At 35.6% G+C, this 21,428-nt stretch overlaps 1 protein-coding gene across 4 annotated transcripts in view; it reads left to right on the plus strand.

Annotated features, from left to right (window-relative positions):
* Positions 1-1,942: 1,942 nt before the first annotated feature.
* The window catches only part of USP9X (ubiquitin specific peptidase 9 X-linked), a gene marked incomplete at its 5' end in the record, with an annotated part of 93,711 nt that continues 74,225 nt past the window's right edge, over positions 1,943-21,428 (plus strand). For all 4 annotated transcript variants that reach the window (XM_079727685.1, XM_079727687.1, XM_079727684.1 and 1 more), the window contains 10 exons: positions 1,943-2,038; positions 6,085-6,230; positions 8,645-8,724; positions 11,045-11,157; positions 12,456-12,674; positions 15,247-15,362; positions 15,815-16,066; positions 16,143-16,281; positions 18,748-18,900; positions 19,816-19,920. In XM_079727685.1, the coding sequence (XP_079583811.1) occupies positions 1,943-2,038; positions 6,085-6,230; positions 8,645-8,724; positions 11,045-11,157; positions 12,456-12,674; positions 15,247-15,362; positions 15,815-16,066; positions 16,143-16,281; positions 18,748-18,900; positions 19,816-19,920 (1,419 nt within the window). The remainder of the gene's footprint in view (positions 2,039-6,084; positions 6,231-8,644; positions 8,725-11,044; positions 11,158-12,455; positions 12,675-15,246; positions 15,363-15,814; positions 16,067-16,142; positions 16,282-18,747; positions 18,901-19,815; positions 19,921-21,428) is intronic.

Consider the following 21,428-nt stretch of genomic DNA (forward strand, 5'->3'; position numbering starts at 1 on the left):
TTCTCTACCCTCCCCTTTGAAAAGAAGTAGAAAGGAAAGGAAACTTGAGTCCAGGATTGTATAAGCCAAGAAAGCTCAGACCTTCAAGAAGGGAGGTGGGGGTAGTGGCAGCCAGTTGTGGCTAACGCTAAGAAGAGGGCAAACAGGGTGAACGGCAAGGGGCAGTCATTTGATTACCAGTTAATTGTCAGTTAGTAGAGCATTGGTGATCTGTGAACCAGACCTCCCCCACCCCCAAATGTACCTATTTACAAAGCTTTGCATGTAATTTTACCGGAGTTAATCCTCAAACCTATCCATAGACCTCAGTTAAGACCCAGTGGCTTAAAACAGTTTTGATAGCTTAGATACAGCTAGATGATGAGAGAGAGAGTGGAAAAAGTGAAAGGGAAGGGAGAAGCAGAGGCATTCTTTTTAAGATTTGGGGGGAAAGGGAAGGACAGAGGTTGGTGATTTTTCATTTCAGTAACAAAGATTCAGGCATATTTATAGGCTAAGAACAAGGTTTCCGGGAAAAGATTGAGGGAGCATCATTCATTGGGGATCATGAGCAGTGGGATCAAAAGAAAGAGATTGGAGCAAATTTGAAGTAGAGAGAATGAAGTTGAATTGGTTAGCTGATATTTTGAGTGGTAAGAAAAAAAAATGCCAGCCAACCCAAAGTGGCTGAAGAAAATGATAGGTGGGTTTTTCTGGGTTTTAAAATTGTCTACTTCACATAAAATTTTTTGTTAGTGTATGTAGGTTGTATAAAAATGGAAAACAAAAGTGAAAGGGAGGCTGTTCAACCATGTTATCTTTTGTTTTTCCACTTTATGTATTAAAGATTTTTCTGTTTTTAGCCTCCCCAGTACCCGATGTTATCGGTCTTAAGCTTTTTATTATGCCAATTTGATAAGTGAAAGAAAATCTTGTTAGAACGCCATCTCTGGGTTAAGTGATTATATTTAAGCTTGAAGTAAATACCATGGACTAAATGGAAGTGTGGTTGCCTTATAACCAAATATCTATAAATCAGTCAGCTGAGGTTCTCAATCTCGTGGTACATTAGAATAAGTCATGGGGGAGATTTTTTGAAAAGAACTGATGCCTAGACTTAACTCCCGAATATTGTAATTTATTCAGTCTGGAGAGGGGTTTGGACGTTGGTGTTTTTAAAAGCACTTTGGATGATTTTACTACACAGCTAAGAATGTAGAATTGAGGGTTTGGTGGTATTCCTCTATACACCTTTGCTAGATTTCTGCAAAGAGGAATTCCATTGTTAAACAGTTTGGATCTGTAGCCCTGTCATGGCTCTGGGAGTGTCTGTGGCCAAAAACCTTCCCAAAAGGGGAGAGTCAAGGTCATTTGACAAAATAGGTCATATCGGAGGAGTAGTATACAGTTAACAATCAGATTTTATTACTTGGTTTATGTCTTAAATACATTGTAGGAATGTGTATATTCAAGGCATTAGCAAATTGAAGACAGTTTTGCCACTCCATAACTGAATCGAAATGACAACTAAGTGAATACCTTGATAATGTCTTTGGAATCCCAGGAAGAAACTGAAATGTTATAAGGCTATACTTGTATGTTTTCTTGACATAACTGCTGATGTACTGTTATCAGTTTATTAAGTTAAATGTAGTATTAATGAAACTTGAGCTTTTCAGCTTTGTCCTCTCTTTTATATAGCCACTTTCTCCTGACTAGATTCACTGGTAATATTAAATTCGAACAATTCCTTAGTTCATGTTTTTTATGTCTAAAACAATGTGCTTTTTTTCTTCTACTTGTAGGTTATGCAATGGTCTCTGCAAGATGGTTTATTCTTGAATTGGAGCTTTTTAAGACTGACAAATGCTGGTACTTCATCTTCTATAAGTGGACTATAATTTCTTTTTTCAAGACAACTACATAAGCAGACAAAATTGCAAAGATCTGCCCTGTGTCGAGTATGACAGCCACGACTCGTGGCTCTCCAGTAGGAGGGAATGACAGCCAGGGCCAGGCTCCTGATGGACAGTCTCAGCCCCCCCTCCAACAGAATCAGGTAGGACATTTAAGATACTAGTTAAAGCTACATTGATGTGTCTATTATGGGATATTAAATAATGGAGCATGTTCTGAATAATTTGTGAAGTAACCATAAAACTGTTATTTTAAGAAATATAAACATAGGTCTTACACAGTAACAAGAAACTCAAGTGCTGTAGATGGTGATGCTTGGGTATGCAGGTCCCCCTCCCCCCTTTTTTTCCTGGTGTCTCATACTATCAGTAATCATTAAAATCAAGTATTTAAGCCCTGTGTCAATTCCAGAGCAAAGCATTAAATCATTTGATGTAGCCTATGGTTAGAGTATGGACTCAAGTCATATTGCTTGTGTTCAAATTTTAGCTTTGTACCATGCTAGCTTTATGACTTTGGGTAAATTATATGACCTTTAAGCCTCAGTTTTTTAGCTATAAAATAAGGATAATAATAGTATAACTACTTCGTAGGATCATTAAGAGGATCAAATGAAATAATGTTTGCAAAGAGCTTAAAGTAGATTTTGGTATCTAGATTTTTATGCTGGCCTCAAAGCTCATAGTATTCTTCTTCTATTCTCTGGATGAATTTGTATAAGACTTCAGTTATTTCTTCATTAATTATTTAGATTTTACTGGTGAAACCATCTGGTCTGGGGCTTTATTTGTGGAACGGTTGTAATTGCAGATCCACCTTTTTTTTTTTAATAGGGGAATTTTCTGATTTTTTTTTTTCCTGGTGGCTTTTGGTAATGTGTTTTTCAAGGAATTTGTCCACTTCATCTAGATTGTCAAATTATTGGAGTAAAACTTTATAATATCCTTTTTTATTATCTTTTTAATGTCTTAGGGTCTGTGGTAACATCTCCTTTTTCATCTCTGATACTGCTGATTTGTGTTCTCTCTCCTGATTACTCTTTCCTAAAGGATTTATCAATTTCATCAAACCTTCCCCCAAACTAATTTTTGGCTTTAACTCTCTCCGCCCTTCCCACTTACATGCTTTTAACTCTTTATTTCTTGTTCCCTTTACTTCTTTTGGGTTTGGATTGCTGCTCTTTTTCTCATTTCTTGAAATGTAAGTTTAGATAATTAATTTTCAGCCTTCTATTGTATGTAATTTTATACTGGGACATATTAAACCACATAAGACAAACATTAAAACTTGTGATATGCAGCTCAAACAGCACTTAGAGGTGAATTTGTAGCTGAGGTGCATGCATGTGAATCACAAACTTGCTGCTTACAGGTGGTACATGTTTGTGTAGAATTCTGTATGGATAAGTTTTTAGGCAAAAGTACTGTTATTGTAGAGTACTTACATTTGTCATTTGTGGTTAAGTTCTTATTGTCCGGCTATTATAGATTACGTATTCTCTCTATTACAGGTATGATAGGAAAGAGCTGCGTGTGCGCGTGCGCTCGTGCACTTTCCCTCCCTCCCCCCTTCCCCCTTTCATCCTCTCCCTCTGCCATTTTAGAGAAGTGAGCACGTCAGGTTTTAATGTTTTTTTTTCCAAATAAATGTCAACTTTATTCCTTTTCCTCTCCAGTTCCCACTTTTAGGACATGTAATACTTTGTATATGGTCACGAGTCTTGGACAGAGTTGTTAAGTCTTTCCTGTGTCATAAATTTGTTAGCCAGTACTCATGTTTCTTTAAACATAGTCTAAAGTTTGTGTTGGATGCCAGAGATTTATATTTTTAAACCAGGAGCTTGTAGCTTGAGTTCCAGTATCTTTTGCTGTCTCTTTTCTGTTTCATACCTGCATCATGCATGGACTTTTAACTTCTTCTGCAGTGTTTGTGGTTTGCATGGCTTTAGACAGAAATTAAACCTCTAACCTTACTTTTATTTTAAGGTGTACTTGATAATTCTAAGAGCTCTTGGGTTTGTGATACTCAGCTTAATATTATGTATCTGCATTATGTCCTCTTCCTTTAAATAGCTCTTTACATTTTTGAGGATGAATGATAATTAAAACAAAAAAAGGAACAAACAAATTGCATTCTTCTTTTTTGGGGGCCGCGCCACTCGGCTTGTGGGAACTTAGTTCCCCAACCAGGGATTGAACCCCGGGCCCTCAGTGAGAGCATGGAGTCCTAACCGCTGGACCGCCAGGGAATTCCCACAAATTGCATTCTTAACTATCTGTAGAATCTCTCTTTCACTTTCTTATTCTCTACTTGTTAATGTTAGGATTTTAGTTATTTCAGAAGATTTGACACTTACTGGACCAAGAGGAAGCAACCATAGCATTAATCACTACCCAACTTACGGCTTACTTTGAAAATGCTTTTTTCATATTGGCATAAAGGGAATTTCTAAAACCAATCAGATTTTTCACTTAATCTATAATAGTTTTTAAAAGGGTGTTCCCATAGGAGAGAATTTTAGGCTCTAGTATATATAATAGTAAAGCTCAGTGATAAATGAAACAGCCTTGGCAAAGGCCCTATGGGATGAACACTCTTGGGAGATGTTCTTGGGAGGGTGCAGACTTTCTGGAATGGAATTCAGTAAAATATATGTCAGTAGCCCTAAAAGAAATAATTTATACTGTTGTTGTAGTAATTATATTTCCAGGTTTCTGTCCTAAGGAAAAATTGAAGTTCAACACAAATATTTATGTATAAAAGATTCAGTATAGTTTTGTTTTATGTTAGCAATAAAAATTGCAGAATGTTAAATGTCCCTTAATTTTGTTTAATTAATTTAATACTATGTGGCCATTAATCAACTCTTTAAAAAAGATTGTTTATGATGTGGGAAAATACTCAAATGTTGAATGGAAAAGGACACAGACTTAAGCAAGTATAACCCCAATTTTATTGAAAATTTATACATATATATAGACAGGATTTTTGGGGGGTCACAGAAGAAAAACTGCAAGGAAATAATTGAAAATGTCATTGGTGCTTATCTGTTGGTGTGGTATTGCGGGTATCTTAATTGTTATTTTTGTCTTTAGGATTTCTGTGAGCATGTATATAATACATATATACCGGGGAAATGGGCCTTTTTAAAAAGTAACGAAGCAGACTTCCTAAGTTACATACTTGAAATGCAAATATTTCTATTGGGCTTCTAAAACTTGAATTCTGTTCTATAGATTTTTGCCTTGAAGCTAGCCCTATAGCACCTGCGTAGTGTTCGCCATCTTAAGTAAAAGTTTGCTATTTACTTGCAAATTGGCTCTATGAGTTCATATATAAACTTTGTAAGTAGAATATATTAATGGTGGTATACCCACCTATCTTCAATACAAGTACTTATTTATGCATCTGTTCAATAAATGCTAAAATGATAGGGAAAGGGGCCTTCTTTAAAAGGGCCATCCACCTACAGTAGGTAGAAAATACAAGAATATACGAGTAAAAGTCAGCTTAAAATTTAGATTAGTCTCAATTTGAAAGAGAAAAATACCATCTGCTTTCAAAATTAATAAGGGTCATAAAAGTTCATTCACTTAATTGTGGAAATATTGTACACAGCTAAAGTATGGGGGAAAGAAAAAGAAGCACAAAGAATGAAGAATGAAAGAATAAAATTAGCCTTATTAGTTGAAAATGATGTGACTTATTTAGAAACCACAATGAAGTTTTAATTGTTTGGATAATAGTTGGAGACTAGGGGAATTGTGGAATAAAATTTATTTTTTCTCTTCAGAATGAAAAATAAATGTTATGTCAGAAACTTTAATCTGTAAAATGTGTACAATAATTTCTATCATGAAGGGCTCATACAATGGGAAATGTAGGTGGAGAAGCAGTATACACTGTGGATAAGAACTCAAACTTTAGAATTAGACCTGGATTCAGATCCTGACCACAGAATTGGAGCTATGTGACCTAGGGCTAATTACTTATTGTCTGAGTTTGTTTTTTTCATCTGTTAAGTGGCAGAAGAATACTTCCTTAGGCTCTTGAGGATTAAATGAAATTATTTTAAAGCATAGTAGCACAGAGACTGCCTGAAACATCATAAACTTACAATGATCATATCTTCTTTAAAAGCTTACATTATTTCCCCCTAATCTGTGTTGGTGTTTGAATTTAATTAAGACTTCATCGCCTGATTCTTCCAATGAAAATTCCCCGGCAACTCCCCCAGATGAACAAGGTCAAGTTGATGCCCCACCACAGCTTGAAGATGAGGAACCTGCATTTCCACATACTGACCTGGCAAAGTTGGATGACATGATCAATAGGTGAGTTGATTTTGTTTTGCTTTTTAATGTGTGTCATACCCAGGAAAAACAAAAGTATTTCAGCACAGTGATTAGTACTAAGAAAAGAGGAAGAGTGGATAGGAATATCCCAGTAACCATACTGCCTCCTTAAATAGCCTTAACATCTTAGTCATTGCCAAGTACTTTGCAACTCATGGTTCTTAATGGATTTAAAAAATGAAAGGAAGTATCAGTGTCAATAAAGTGTTCAGATTAATGATGATCACCCTAGCTGGTGTGTTACTGAAGTAGAACCGTATGTGTGATTTCCCTTACTGGCATGTGGGTTACTGGATGACTTTAATACTTTTTGCATGGCTCTGAGGTAAACCAGGTCATAAGAAGATTGAGTTCCTCAGAGCCTGCCCCCTTGTGAACCCTTGATTAGTTTGAGACATTTAACCATCTCAGCTATTTGTTTCTCCTGATCTTCATCTCAGGGGAGTGGTTCAGAGTATACATTTTCATACTCATAGTACAAACATTCACCCACACCCACCTCCCCGCCCCATGCTTTTTTTTTTTTTTTTGGCGGTACGAGGGCCTCTCACTGTTGTGGCCTCTCCTGTTGCGGAGCACAAGCTCCGGACGCGCAGGCTCGGCGGCCATGGCTCACAGGCCCAGCCGCTGCACAGCATGTGGGATCTTCCCGGACCGGGGCACGAACCTGCGTCCCCTGCATCGGCAGGCGGACTCTCAACCACTGCGCCACCAGGGAAGCCCCCGTCCCATGCTTTGATTATTTGGTGTAAGACTCTGAGAGTATGAAAGTTTAAGCTTGTGTGTATGGGAAGGAAAAGATTTAAAGAAGATAAGGGAAGAGCATTTCAGGGAACCATCCTGCATGTCTCTGGTCTTTACCAGGCTGTGAGCTCAACAAGTGAGTCCTAAGGAGGTGTGACACATCCCTCCAACCCCCCAAAAGAAAAGTAATGAAAATACACTTATAGGCACTTACTTGCCTTAGTAAGTTTACTTTTTAAAAGTCAGTTAACACCATTACATATATAATGTCAGGGGAAATAGAAACCCTTTGTGTTTTTAAAAAAACATTCTGATTACAGTAATATAATGTAAGTACATCTTGTTAAACATAGAAATATATTATGTCAGTAATGTTCTTTGTAATTTCCTCTGTAGATACACACCTCCCAACCAAAAGTTACTACTAACAGTAAGGTGTACATTCTTCCAGGTTGTCTTTCTGTTTATTATCATATGTGCTGCTTTCTGTACAAATATGGAATTCTTACTATAATATCATTTTATAACTTGTTTTCCTCACTTCATTTATTTTAAATATTTTTCCTATTAATAAATATATATTTAACTCATTGTTTTTAAAGGTATGTTTGAAAGAACACATTAATGTGATTCTTTTGACAGATGCCTGTAGTAATGGTATATAATGAATTGGTCAAACAAACAAACAGTTGTATAAAGTTGTAATGTCCCTGCCCATTCTCTGTAGCAGAGTTATCATAGCAAAAGGTTGTACTGTTACTTTTCAATTTTTGTCTAGTGGTTGCTGATGATAAAGTGTACTTCTTACGCTCACTCAAGGGCAAAGTTGCATGTTAGCAAATCTGCAAGGGGAGAGAAACACAAGTGATGTTTTTTTATGTAAATAAAAACAATGAGAAAGGGTGGTATACATTGGTTTCTAATAGATTATGTGGTCATGGAGCACTTTTTATCAAAATGGGGTTTTTTGGAGCACTGGTTAAGTTGGGTGGTAGTGAGGGATGAAGGGGTAGGAAGAGGATGGACTCCCAGATGGTTGGGCCGCTGGCACTGGGAGCAGAGAAAGCACCACCTGGGTGTATGCTGCATCGTTGTTTGAGGGAGGAGGGTGCCTGTGGAGGCATAAAGACTTGGAGACCTACGTCTAACTTAACCTTCAGGAAAAGTTGATGAGGCAGAAATTAGTCATTTGCCACCTAGATTTTTTCTTCTTTATGAGGAAGTGGATGACAACTAAGAGGTTCATCATGTCTCCTTTAACCTGAATCCTGAAAGAACACTTTCCTATGAACTCTAACAATAGGTATCCATTTAAGTGATACTTGATTATTATAGTAGTTTTATATTCTAGTCATACTTGATTATTATAGTAGTTTTATATTCTGTTATTAAAATAATTTTATTTTCCCTTCTCTCATTGCTATATCTTTTGTTTGACAGTTCCTTAAAAAATTTTTGTTTGTAGAGACAACAGATGATGCTTAGTCCCACGAAGCAGATGTTCTGCCAACCTTGTGGTTTTAATATTTTAGTTTCATTTTAATATTTTCATGGTGAGCTAAGTGAGTAATTGTAATTAGTAACTCATTTATAGTGCCTCTTTCAGTGTTCAACCAATAAACATCTTTTTATATTATTAAAACTCTTAGGCCTCGATGGGTGGTTCCAGTTTTGCCGAAAGGGGAATTAGAAGTGCTTTTAGAAGCTGCTATTGATCTTAGTAAAAAAGGTAAGTTTAAATGGTCTTAAGCTTTCCATAAGGTATGGTACTAGCTAATAGTTTCACTTCATGCCTGAAGGCTTTTTCTGTGTATTCCTAGACTAGAACATTTAACTAAGTTTTCTTGCTATGGCTTATGATTTGTCCCTAGAGCAAGGGTTCATATCCTTCAGACAGCCTTCAAGGATGTTTGTGAACTTCCTGAAGTTATACATAAAATTTGTATATATTCATATTTAAACTGTCTAGCTTATGTGTTGATTATTCTTTAATACACAGAAAAGGTTTGGATTTTCTCTAAAAGAAAAAAAGACCTGAAAGATGAGGTCCTGTGTTTTTTTAAAAAAATAACCCAATAAAAAGGAGTCATGCTGTTATTCTTGTCTAGAAGTAAAAGCTTAACTTTGGAATTAATCATTATTTTTTTCAGTGACTAGTTTTCTTTAGGTGCAATTGAATTCTCTTAGCAAAGAGCTACTATTGTAATATCTACTCATTTTTAAGGCATTGGAGATTAAAATAAACAGCAATAATGTTTCAATTTCTGAAATAGGGTAGCCATGGATATGTTCTAATTATCAATAGGAATTATCACAATTGAAATTAAATGTTGTAAAAATTATTGTCTTTAGTACCTTGCTTAAGTCTGTCTCATTCCACGGCAAGGGTAAAATTTCCTTTGTCTTAGAGTAATTACCCTCCTTCATTTAAGGAATGTGTCGTTACACTTTACTAATCTTAGAAAACCAATCTAATGAGCTATGAAAATGCATATCAGATTACCATTGTTTTCACCACTCAAATTTCTTTTGTTCATTTACACATTTATTCATCAATTCAGCAAATTTTTGAAGACTTCTGTCCTAGACATGTTTTAGGTCCTGACTGTACAGTGATAGGTAAAAACACACAATGGTATTTCATTTAATATCATTGACATTCATTAGACATGCAATCCCCTCCTCCTCCCCATATTTCTTTGGGACCGTGGTTTATTTTAATTTTAGGCAAGGTTCAGATTTTTTAAACTACAGTACTGGGCTTAAATGTCATGTCTGTTGTACAACCAAAATCGAATAATACTCTTATGTTCAAATTGAATGGCTTCTCATTTTGTCATCAAGAGTTAAAGATTATTTTGTGTGTCTGGGGGCATGTAGCTCTGTTGCCTTTCTGAAATCAGGTGAAATTAAAAGAAAGATATAGGGCTTCCCTGGTGGCGCAGTGGTTGAGAGTCCGCCTGCCGATGCAGGGGACACGGGTTCGTGCCCCGGTCTGGGAGGCTCCCACATGCCGCGGAGCGGCTGGGCCCGTAAGCCATGGCCACTGGGCATGCGCGTCTGGAGCCTGTGCTCCGCAACGGGAGAGGCCACAACAGTGAGAGGCCTGCGTACCACAAAAAAAAATAATAATAATAAAATAAAATAAAGATATAAAGAAACATAGATGTTGAGCCAGTGGAAGAGACTAATATGGAAGATGATAATTTATCTTTAATCAATGAAACTCTTCTGTAGAATAGTAGAATAGTATTTGATGTCAAATGGATAATGTACAACCAAAATGAGATTTTAAAAATAGCTGAGAAACGTCACTTTTTTAAAAAATTTTATTAATTTTATTTATTTTTGTCTGCGTTGGGTCTTCATTGCTGCGTGCGGGCTTTCTCTAGTTGCGGCGATTGGGGGCTACTCTTCGTTGCGGTGTGCGGCCTTCTCATTGGGTTGGCTCCTCTTGTTGCGGAGCACTGGCTCTAGGCGCGCGGGCTCAGTAGTTGTGGCTTGCAGGCTTTAGAGCACGGGCTCAGTAGTTGTGGCGCACGAGCTTAGGTGCTCTGTGGCATGTGGAATCTTTCTGGACCAGGGCTTGTACCCGTGTCCCCTGCATTGGCAGGCGGATTCTTAACCACTGCGCCACCAGGGAAGTCCCCAAAAAACATCATTTAAAAAATTTTAAGATTTGTTGTCAGAGAGTAAAATACTGTGAAGTATTTAAATCCCCTATCACATGGTACTCATAACCATTTTGTATTTAAGGTTGGTCCAGTGTCATAATTTGAAATAGTTTCAATTCATCTTAATATTACTTGGATTAATGTACTTTTATACAGTTAACTATTTTTGAAATTCATTGAAGATTATTTTTGTTTCTGAATCTGTTACCTTTTTGACCTCTTATACGTAATGCTGTGAGTTTTTTTCCAAAGCTAGTCGGCATTTGTTAGCTGTTACTGAATATTTTACAATTATTACTTTTTATCATGTAATTGGACATTGTAAGACAACCAGAGAAATATTTTGTTTACATTAATTTTTCTCCCTTTTCTTAGGCCTTGATGTTAAAAGTGAAGCATGTCAGCGATTTTTTCGAGATGGGCTAACAATATCTTTCACTAAAATCCTTACAGACGAGGCAGTGAGTGGCTGGAAGTTTGAAATTCATGTGAGTCTTTCATTTGAATTTTAAAAATCAGATTTATGTAGTGATGAGTGTGTTTTCTTATATAGTATATTTGGTTATATATTTGATCCATTAATTAAAGGATTTTAAAATGAGAAACTTTAAAAATACTTTTCATTATAATTTTTGTTGAAAGAAGCATGATCATTTAGAATGAGTGTGAGATTTAGAGTTAGAAAACATTGGTTTAATCTGTCTCCTTGGTTCTCAAGTGCCTTGTGACTTTTGACAAGTGACCATATTTCACTGAAAATATGACAGTTGTGAAATGCACCACTCACTCACTTTATGTACCACTGAGGAAGGAAAACACCCAAGATGGGGAATCTATTATCTGAGACACAAAGGGTCAATGCAGAGAGATAAACTTAACATACAGAAAGAAACACCAAAGAAACCTGCACATTTCAACTTTGGCACCTGGTAGAGGGGGAAAATAACTCTTAAAAACTTAAACCACAAGCCAGTATTCAAACAGTTTTGAAGCCTGAATTCAAGTCAGAGTTGTGATACAAAAAATATCAAATGGGGAACTTAAAGTGGTCTCAGGTTGGTGGTGTCCCCAGATGACTGGCAGAAACCAAGACAAATCTCTATAAATACCTTCAGTCTAGGTAAATGCACTATGCATTGATTATGTGATGCAATCAGATTCCAGAGATCTTAAAAAGTGAAAAATGTGCATTTTTAGATTGAAGTATCATAATTACTCCAAGTCTCTGTTCTTGTTTATAATATGGAAATATGGTTATAAATTGTGAATCAGGGCATATTTTTATGCCCTGTGAACTATTTCTCAAATATAACCATAGCATAAAAATACCAACATCTTCTAATTCAACATGTAAGTTTTTAAGTATAGAATGGAAACTTTGGGAGTGGTATCAGACTTTTGCATTGAGGCGTAGATAGCAAACCTACTCCACCTGGGATATTTGATGATACATTGTTTAGATTTTAGAATTGTTGCCTCTAGTCGGAAAATTGCATAGAGAAAGCAGCGGTAATTTGCATCTTGTCTGGGGACATAGAGCAGTGCCTACTTCATTTTGTAAGTCATTGCAAATAGCTTTTGTAAGTAGGTACTATATAAATTGTAAAGTAAATGCTAATTTCTTTTTTGATATATCAATTTGATCCCAATATTAGTAAAATTAAACATAACTCAAATGATCGGTATAGTACAATTGAGAGGTCATTATTAAGATATAATTAATCAAGATCAGAAGATATTTCTGTTCGGGATGGTTTGATCTCATTAATTATTCTGTATATAACAGAGGTGTATTATCAACAATACTCATCGCCTGGTGGAGCTATGTGTGGCCAAGTTGTCCCAAGACTGGTTTCCACTTCTAGAACTTCTCTCCATGGCCTTAAATCCTCATTGCAAATTCCATATCTACAATGGTACACGTCCATGTGAATCCGTTTCCTCAAATGTTCAGTTGCCTGAAGATGAACTCTTTGCTCGTTCTCCAGACCCTCGATCACCAAAAGTGTGTTGGTTTGTTATTTTCAAAGTTAAATATTACAGTTGTTTTGCTCTGCTATAGACCTTTAAATGATCTGAACCTACTGTTAACATGGAGGAGGGTAATTTCACATTGCTCTTAAAGGGATTTTGCATTATTTTGTAATTTTTTTTTTTTAACTTAAAAATATTTTTGGCTTTCTCCATGTAGTTAGTCCCCATTGTCTTCTGCCCAGCCTCTTGGGAAGTAGTCATAATTTGGGTTGGTATGAAACAGAGCATATTTTTCCTTTTAAATAAGAGTAGAGTAGGAGATTACTTCTTTGACCAAGGCCTGGCTAATGTGTCATAAAGCTATAGAAATTACAAATGAAAGCAAAATAGCAAAACTTACAGATACCAATGAAATATATATAGTATACATAAACATAAAAGTTCTCCAATGTAAATTTTCTATGCCAGCATAAACAGAATGTACATTAAAAAATGCATCCCTAAGCTGTACTTCTTTTAATAAATATTAAATAATTAACCATATATAATTTTTAAACTTTAGAATTTAGGAAGACTTTTTAAATATTGATGACTTTATTTTTTAAAAAAACAGGAAGATTTGAACATATATATATATTTGGTTTATTCTGTTAAAAGTGGAAATCATCAAAACTTACTGAACTTAGAGCTGAGAATTTCTGGTATTTCCCAAGGTTCCTATTGTTGCCACTTCAGGCTTTTTTTGTTTGAGTAAATCAAATTAATATTTAAATAATGGCAATGTCTAAAATATACCTGTATTTTTTTTTTTAATTTTACCTAATTTTTTGCTCTGTAGGTCAATAGTAATCTTTAAGAGTCTGAAAGGGTACAAGTTGATTTAGGATGGCTTCTGGTTGAAGACATTTTTAAATATCTTTGAAGCCTAGCTTTTCTTGAGTATTATTAATTTTTGAGTATTCCTAATTGCGTAAGTGTACATTGCAGCTGAAAACATATGAGATTAGCTTTAGACTGATTCTTTACTTTGTGCACATACATATACTGTGTTATATATACATAACTGTTGAGTATATCAACCTAATTGTCTCATTCCAGTTACTGGAGAAATAAAAATACATTACATAATAAGTATGTACTTTCTTAGAATTGCTGAATGCCAGAAGGGACCTGGTGAATTAAATGCTCAGATTTTTAATTTTTTTTTTTTAAATAGCTTAATGATTTATTGCAAAATGAGCATCCATGTAACCCACTCAGGTCAAGAAAAATAGTACATTGTCACTCCCCGGAGGCCCCCTTCCACACTCCCTCCCAGTCATTGCCCCCTCTGGCCTTCCTAACATTAAGTAATGTCCTGACTAATAAAATCATTTCCTTGCTTTTCTTTATAGCTGGACTCAAGCACATGTCCATAATCCCTGTAGTTTAGTTTTGTCTATTTAAAATACCTTATGAAAATTAAATTGACATAAATTCTTTTGTATCTGACTTTATCTCAACAGATTTCTTTGTAAGAATCAGAGTTTTAATTGTTTTGATTTAGCCTTTTAAGGCCAAATAAAAAGGAAAACATTATAATGAACTTACATAGAAATACGGTAGTTGATTTATTTGAGAATTTAATTGATTTAGAGTCTCATAAAAATCATATCAGAACTACCATAGTGTCTCTTTAAAGCAATTACCTTTTACTTAGTGTTTTCCCTTTGTCCTGAACACTGCTTTTTGTTTGTTTTTGAATAGCTGTAGAAATTATTTTTGCTTAAGACTTAAGTAGAGAAAGTGCCCCTTTTTCCCCCTCTTGTTTTTCTTCCCTCAGTGACTTCCAAAATGTGGCCTTTTAGAAGAAGGCAAGGAATTAAAGGTTGTCTTAAGTACATGACTCTTTAGATACATTTGATTCTTTTATCTGTATAAGCTTTTGATTCCTTTTTAATTTGCCTATCCCAGCTGCACTGTACTTGTGAGTTACTTGCCATCCCTTAAAGAGGTTGAAAGATAATTATTACTATTGTATTGTGGTACCTCTAAGATGAGAACTGGGTTTATTCACATGAGTCAAAACAAAGCATCAACCAGCATGTTCTAGTTAGGAACAAAAAATAGAATACCAGGGATTAGTTTTTAATGGATAGGTCACTCTTTGGCTTTAAGATTATTGTATTTCTAGGGTGTTTGTAGTTATTCACAACTACAACAAAAAATAAATTCAAGCAATCTCTTAGGTTACCAAATATCTTTTTTTTAAAGAGTCTTTTTACCCCCTTAAGTTTTTTAAAATACCTTCAGATAATAAGGTATTCTCATATGGTGGGATCTCTGAGATAGAAGCGTGGCTTCTAATTCCTGTTCACCAGCTATATCGTTACAAACAAACAACTGTGCCCTAGTGATCTACTACTTATGCTTTTCTCACAGACAGGATTACTGTGAATAATATGCAATATTTCGTGTCTTTTTTCAAAGATGGTTTTACATAATAATTTTCTTTTATTGAATTTCCTGTTTCTAGTATGTTTCAATCAAGAAATTACTTCAGATAGCATTTTTTCCCCCCCAAAAGCAGGAAGTTAACTTTTTTATTAACTGTATTGTTGCAGGGTTGGCTCGTGGATCTTCTCAACAAATTCGGCACTTTAAATGGGTTTCAGATTTTGCATGATCGTTTTATTAATGGATCAGCATTAAATGTTCAAATAATTGCAGCCCTTATTAAGTAAGTTATGTTTTCAAATTAATCTTCAGTGCATTATAGAAATTGCTACTTAATTGCTTGATAAAAGTTGTTTCTTTTTTCAAATGTGGTTTCTTCTCTTTAGCTGGTAACTTGGATTTTTTTTATTTTTTAAAGGAAATTACTCTGGTTTATTTTATTTTTTTATTTTTTATTATTATTTTTAAAAAATATTTATTTGGCTGTGCTGGGTCTTTGTTGCGGCACGCGGGATCTTTGGTTGCAGCATGCGGGCTCTTAGTTGCAGCATGCAGGATCTAGTTCCCCAGTCAGGGATTGAACCCGCACCCCTGCATTGGGAGTGCGGAGTCTTAACCACTGGACCACCAGGAAAGTCCCCAGATTGTTTTAAAGTAATAGGTACAGTCTGAGTTCAATCCTAGTTGAATTGTAAGAAATTGAATGTTAAAAGATTTTTGTCTTTCTTGTTTCAGACCATTTGGACAATGCTATGAGTTTCTCACTCTTCATACAGTGAAAAAGTACTTCCTTCCAATAATAGAAATGGTTCCACAGTTTTTAGAAAACTTAACTGATGAAGAACTGAAAAAAGAAGCAAAGAATGAAGCCAAAAATGATGCTCTTTCAATGATTATTAAATCTTTGAAAAATTTAGCTTCAAGGGTTCCAGGACAAGAAGAAACTGTAAAAAATTTAGAAATATTTAGGTTAAAAATGATACTTAGGTAAGATATTTACCTCTTGAAATAATTATTTATGTGAATGTTTAGAATCGTATTTAACACTGAATTTCTCTTACAGATTATTGCAAATTTCTTCTTTTAATGGAAAGATGAATGCACTTAATGAAGTTAATAAAGTGATATCTAGTGTATCATACTACACTCATCGGCATGGTAACCCTGAGGAGGAAGAATGGCTCACAGCTGAACGAATGGCAGTAAGTCCTTTGATTCTACTTTCATGAATAAGAATCTATCTAAGGCAAAAATCAGAATAGCTCTACTTAAAGTTAGTAATGTTAATGAAATTGGGAGGTGTTTGGATTGATTTACAACTGTTAATCCTGAGAACTTTTTGTGATAACATGGTTTATTATTTGGTATATTTGGTGATATATAATTGTTTGATGATAATGGATAGCTTAGCACATCTTTTATAAGCTTATTGCCGAATGTAGGTGTTCTGAAGTAATTATTAGCTTGTCGGGTGGGGGTTGAAATTGAGTAAATATAGGTGATTTGGGGAATAGATTGGGTAGTATCTGGTACCTATTGAATGAAGTGGCCTATTCATTTGACGAATTCCACTTAAAGATTTTAAAATAGGAAATATAATTATTGGAATAAGATACACATGAGTTAATGTTTTGTCATCATTGTAAGGACTTTGCTTAAGCACTTATATTTACATCATTTTGATGTTGTAAGTTTAGGAAACTTTATTTACCCTAGATAATTTACATATATTATAGTTTAAAATGAATAAGAATGCTACTTAAATATTGGTTGAATAACTTTAGTGCATACTGTCTGACGGTACTGAGGAGACATCTGTAAAAGAACTGTCCTTGACCTCAAGGAGGCCTCAGTTTAATAGGGAAAACAGTGATTAGAATGTGATAAAAAGTATGTGGAGGATGCCTAGACACATTGGCCCTGTGTTAGGGGGTCAGGTGGTAGACATCTAGTTTTGTGTATCTGATTTGTCTGTTCACCTTGTGGAAAGTCGGGCACAGAGCTACTCAGTGTGGTCTGAGGTCTGGTTCTGGTCCTTGAGCTATTGCCAAGGCTAGATGAATATGGCAGATGGCATTGAGTGTTTAGAAACTTCTGTAGCAATTTGATATTGCCACATTTTAATTGTATTCTACAAAAATATCTGTCTGTAATAGATTAGAAGTAAAAAAGGACCTTTACCAGCTGAGAAGTGTACTTCCTTTCTCTAGCACATTTTGGGGCTAAGTACTTTTTATTCTCATTAAGTTGAATAGTGTAAAATCATACAATATGGACTGTTACCTTTGTATTGTATCATGAGTTAGTTTTCTTTTGTTGATTTAAATATTAAATAAATACCCGTCAAGCAATATAGCATAGTGTTAGAGAAACACAGACTTCGGTAGCTTTCAGCCTTGATTCAGATTCTGGTTCCAACACTTCTGAGCCTGTTTACTTTTCCGTAATAGGGTAATACAGCCTTCATTAGGATTGTTGAGAAGATTAAAAAGCTAATGGATAAGCAATAATAGTGTAATTGGTTAGTAAATAAAAGTAAAAAGTACCTTTTCACCCAAATCAAAACTGGTATAAAAAAATCTAAAGATCCTAAAATAGGTCCTATAACCCACCATACCTAAACCATGGTGATCGCTACATTTATTTATTTAAAAATTTATTTTATTTATTTATTTTTGGCTGCGTTGGGTCTTCGTTGCTGTGCGTGGGCTTTCTCTAGTTGTGGCGAGAGGGGGCTACTCTTTGTTGTGGTGCGTGGGCTTCTCATTGCGGTGGCTTCTCTTGTTGCGGAGCACCGGCTCTAGGTGCGGAGCACCGGCTCTAGGTGCGCAGGCTTCAGTAGTTGTGGCTCGCGGGCTCTAGAGTGCAGGCTCAGTAGTTGTGGCGCACGGGCTTAGTTGCTCCGCGGCATGTGGGATCTTCCCAGACCAGGGCGCAAACCTGTGTCCCCTGCGTTGGCAGGCGGATTCTTAACCACTGTGCCACCAGGGAAGCCCAGTTGCTACATTTAAATAATAATTTTCTGAGTAAATGCTGGAGTAAAATCTTTTTAATGACTTCACTGTTTCTAATTCATGGAAACATTTCTGTATGTGCAAAATTAAGTTCCATGAAATTATTGTGATTTTTCATAATTTTGTATCAAAAGAACACATAACCATGTTACATTAGTGCATTATATTTTGAGGGTTTTTTTGTTTTGTTTTTTTGTTTGTTTTTGTTTTTTTGCGGTACGCGGGCCTCTCACTGTTGTGGCCTCTCCTGTTGCGGAGTGCAGGCTCAGTGGCCGTGGCTCACGGGCCTAGCCGCTCCGCGGCATGTGGAATCTTCCCGGACTGGGGCACGAGCCCGTGTCCCCTGCATCGGCAGGTGGACTCTCAACCACTGCGCCACCAGGGAAGCCCATATTTTGAGTTTTTAAATTCCTACTAATGTTTAAAAGTGTGAACAGGGACTTCCCTGGTGGTTCAGTGGGCAAGACTGCGCTCCCAATTCAAGGGGGCCCGGGTTCGATCCCTGGTTGGGGAACTAAATCCCACGTGCATGCTGCAACTAAAAAAAAGAAAGAAAGAAAGAAAGAAAAAAAAAAAACCTGGAAGCTAAAAGTGTGAACAATACTTTGTATATATTTTTAGAAGCTTTGAAACAAGTGTTTGAATTCTATTTAGGAGTGGATACAGCAGAACAATATTTTATCAATAGTCTTGCGAGATAGTCTTCATCAACCACAGTATGTAGAAAAGCTAGAGAAGATTCTTCGTTTTGTCATCAAAGAAAAGGCCCTGACCTTACAAGATCTTGATAATATCTGGGCAGCGCAGGTAAGGAATTTAAGATGGTGGCTCTTTGGTTTGTAAAAGAAATGTACTAAAAACTAAAGAAATGGTAGTACTTGTAGTTAAATGGGATGAAGACTTATACTGTCTGAATTTCAGTATAGGTAGATGCTTATTGTTTACAGAAGTCCTGTCAAGAATCCTTTTGAGATGGCCAGTAATATTTTTAAAATAAAAAATATTCCAACATCTACTGTATGTATTTGGTAAAGGTTGGCAATATGTAGGTTTTAAATAAGAGGCAAACGTAAAATAATAAGAAATGTCTATTGAAAGAGTATAAGACATCCATAATTGGTTTCTTCATATACTTAAAACAAAGAACTCTGATGTCAGGAAAGTTAAATCACTAGATTATTTATAAAAACCTGTAATAATCCAAAGGATTAATAGCTTTTAGAAGGATAAGTGATCTTTGGTCTCAGAGATAGAAACTATGTGATTCCTTTGATTATCTTAATGACAAGTTTCTATTCATGGATCACTTGGGAAGTATTGATGAGTTCTAGATTACAAAGCTTTGTTTATTGAGTCTGTAGAAACCAAGAAAGCATTCAGTTTTGCCTTTGAGTGCTTAAGGTTCCAGTTTTGAAACAGTACCACTGGTGGGCCTTATTCTCCTAATTTGCAATGTTAGAACTGGCATGTTAAATTCAATAAACTGTAATAAAAGTTCACATGAATTCCCAAAGTCTACGTTAACCATGTATGTCAAGAAATTGAGTTGTCAGGTTTTAGATGGCAGTTCTAAAACATGTAAAATATTAGGAATTTTCTTAGGTTACACAGTTAGTCGGAGATGGGAATACTTTATTAATTAGTAGTTTTCCACAGACAGTGTATGCTACTTATTGCTGTTCAAATTTTAGTATGGTCTGATTTTCTTTGGTTTTTCAATAGGCAGGGAAGCATGAAGCCATTGTGAAGAATGTACATGATCTACTGGCAAAGTTGGCATGGGATTTTTCTCCTGAGCAACTTGATCATCTTTTTGATTGCTTTAAGGTAATAGTTAACATAGTAGTACAGTTTCATTTTTAATAGAATTAATTCATTAAATCTATGAATGGTTCTTACCCAGTAAGTACTTAAATGGAAATCATTAAACAGTTTCTAGTATAGAGGAATTGACCATTGTTTTCTTTTTCAATGAGATCTTGATGTTCATTTTTATAATAATAGTCTTCATAAATAAGGATTTTTTTTTTAATTCAGTTGTCAATTTGGATTGCTTTCCCCTAGCAGTTTGTGTTTTTATTATAGGTTCAAGTGAACTGTAGGGCTGCAGGGAAGGATTAATTGGTTGCAATGAAAAATAAAGAATCAACAGCAAGGACTACCAATACCTTAATAGTCTGGGGTGATATGCACAGGCAAATTGGAAATGTAATTCATGGACTTTATGGAAATGTAATTCAAAAGGTAGCCCAAGAGCTCCTACAGTCATATCTGCATTGGTACCATCATGCACTTTTTAAAGCCATATTGTGTAGTGGTCTCTCTCCAGTTACTAGTGCTGGGTTTGTAAAAGCCAAGTGTTTGGTGAATTTGTGGACTAAGAACACAAGATGTTATGGCAGTGTTCACAGAGGGGCATTCTGTTAACAACTGGCATTAGATCATGAAGGTATCTGGTTAAAAATAACAGTTATAACAGTTATACTGACTGCTGGTGGGAACCTAAGTTCCTACAACCACTTAGGAAAATAGTTTGGTGTTTCTGGAAAAGTGTAAGATTTTCATGACTTAGTCGGTTTGACTTCTGAATATATACTGTAGAGAAACTCATGCATATGTACACCAGTATACACAGTCAACATTTGTGGCAGAATTGTTTATAATAGCTAAAAATTGCTATGTAAGATGGATAAATTGTGGAATGTTCATATAATGAAACGTAACAATGAGAATGAGCAGATTTGAGCAGCTCAACCACAAGGGTGAGTCTAATAAACAGAAGGTTGAAGAAAGGAATGAAGGCACACAAGAATTTCATATACCTTGATTGCATTAACATAAACTTCAGAAATAGACCCAGCTAGCTTCTGGAGTGCTGCTTACCATATTATTTTTGACCTGGGTAATAGTTACATAGGTGTTTACATTATGTAGTATAATGTGTATGTTTGTACCTTTCTTGATGTGTATTTCACAATTGAAGAAAAAATAATACCAATTACTGGCTTCTACCCGAGACCAATTAACTCTGAGTGGCTAGGAATGGGGCCTGGGAGTCCGTATTTTAAGCAAGATTCTCAGATGAATCTTAAGTACATTAAAGTTGTAAATCACTGCCTTATGGAAAAATTAAGTTTGAAGCACAACAAAGGCAGCTAAGGAAATAATAGAATCAGTTACTGGGTACTCTAAAGTTAATTGCCATTCATTTTTAATTTTGAGATGACTTATGAAATGATGGTACGTGACCAGTGATGACCATGATGGGAGGAGAAAGAAGAGGTTGATTGTTATTACATTCTCTGGACCCTCCACCCCCTCTTATAAGAGTGGTC

Source organism: Hyperoodon ampullatus, assembly GCF_949752795.1.
Source record: "Hyperoodon ampullatus genome assembly, chromosome: X".
Lineage (NCBI taxonomy): Eukaryota > Metazoa > Chordata > Mammalia > Artiodactyla > Ziphiidae > Hyperoodon > Hyperoodon ampullatus.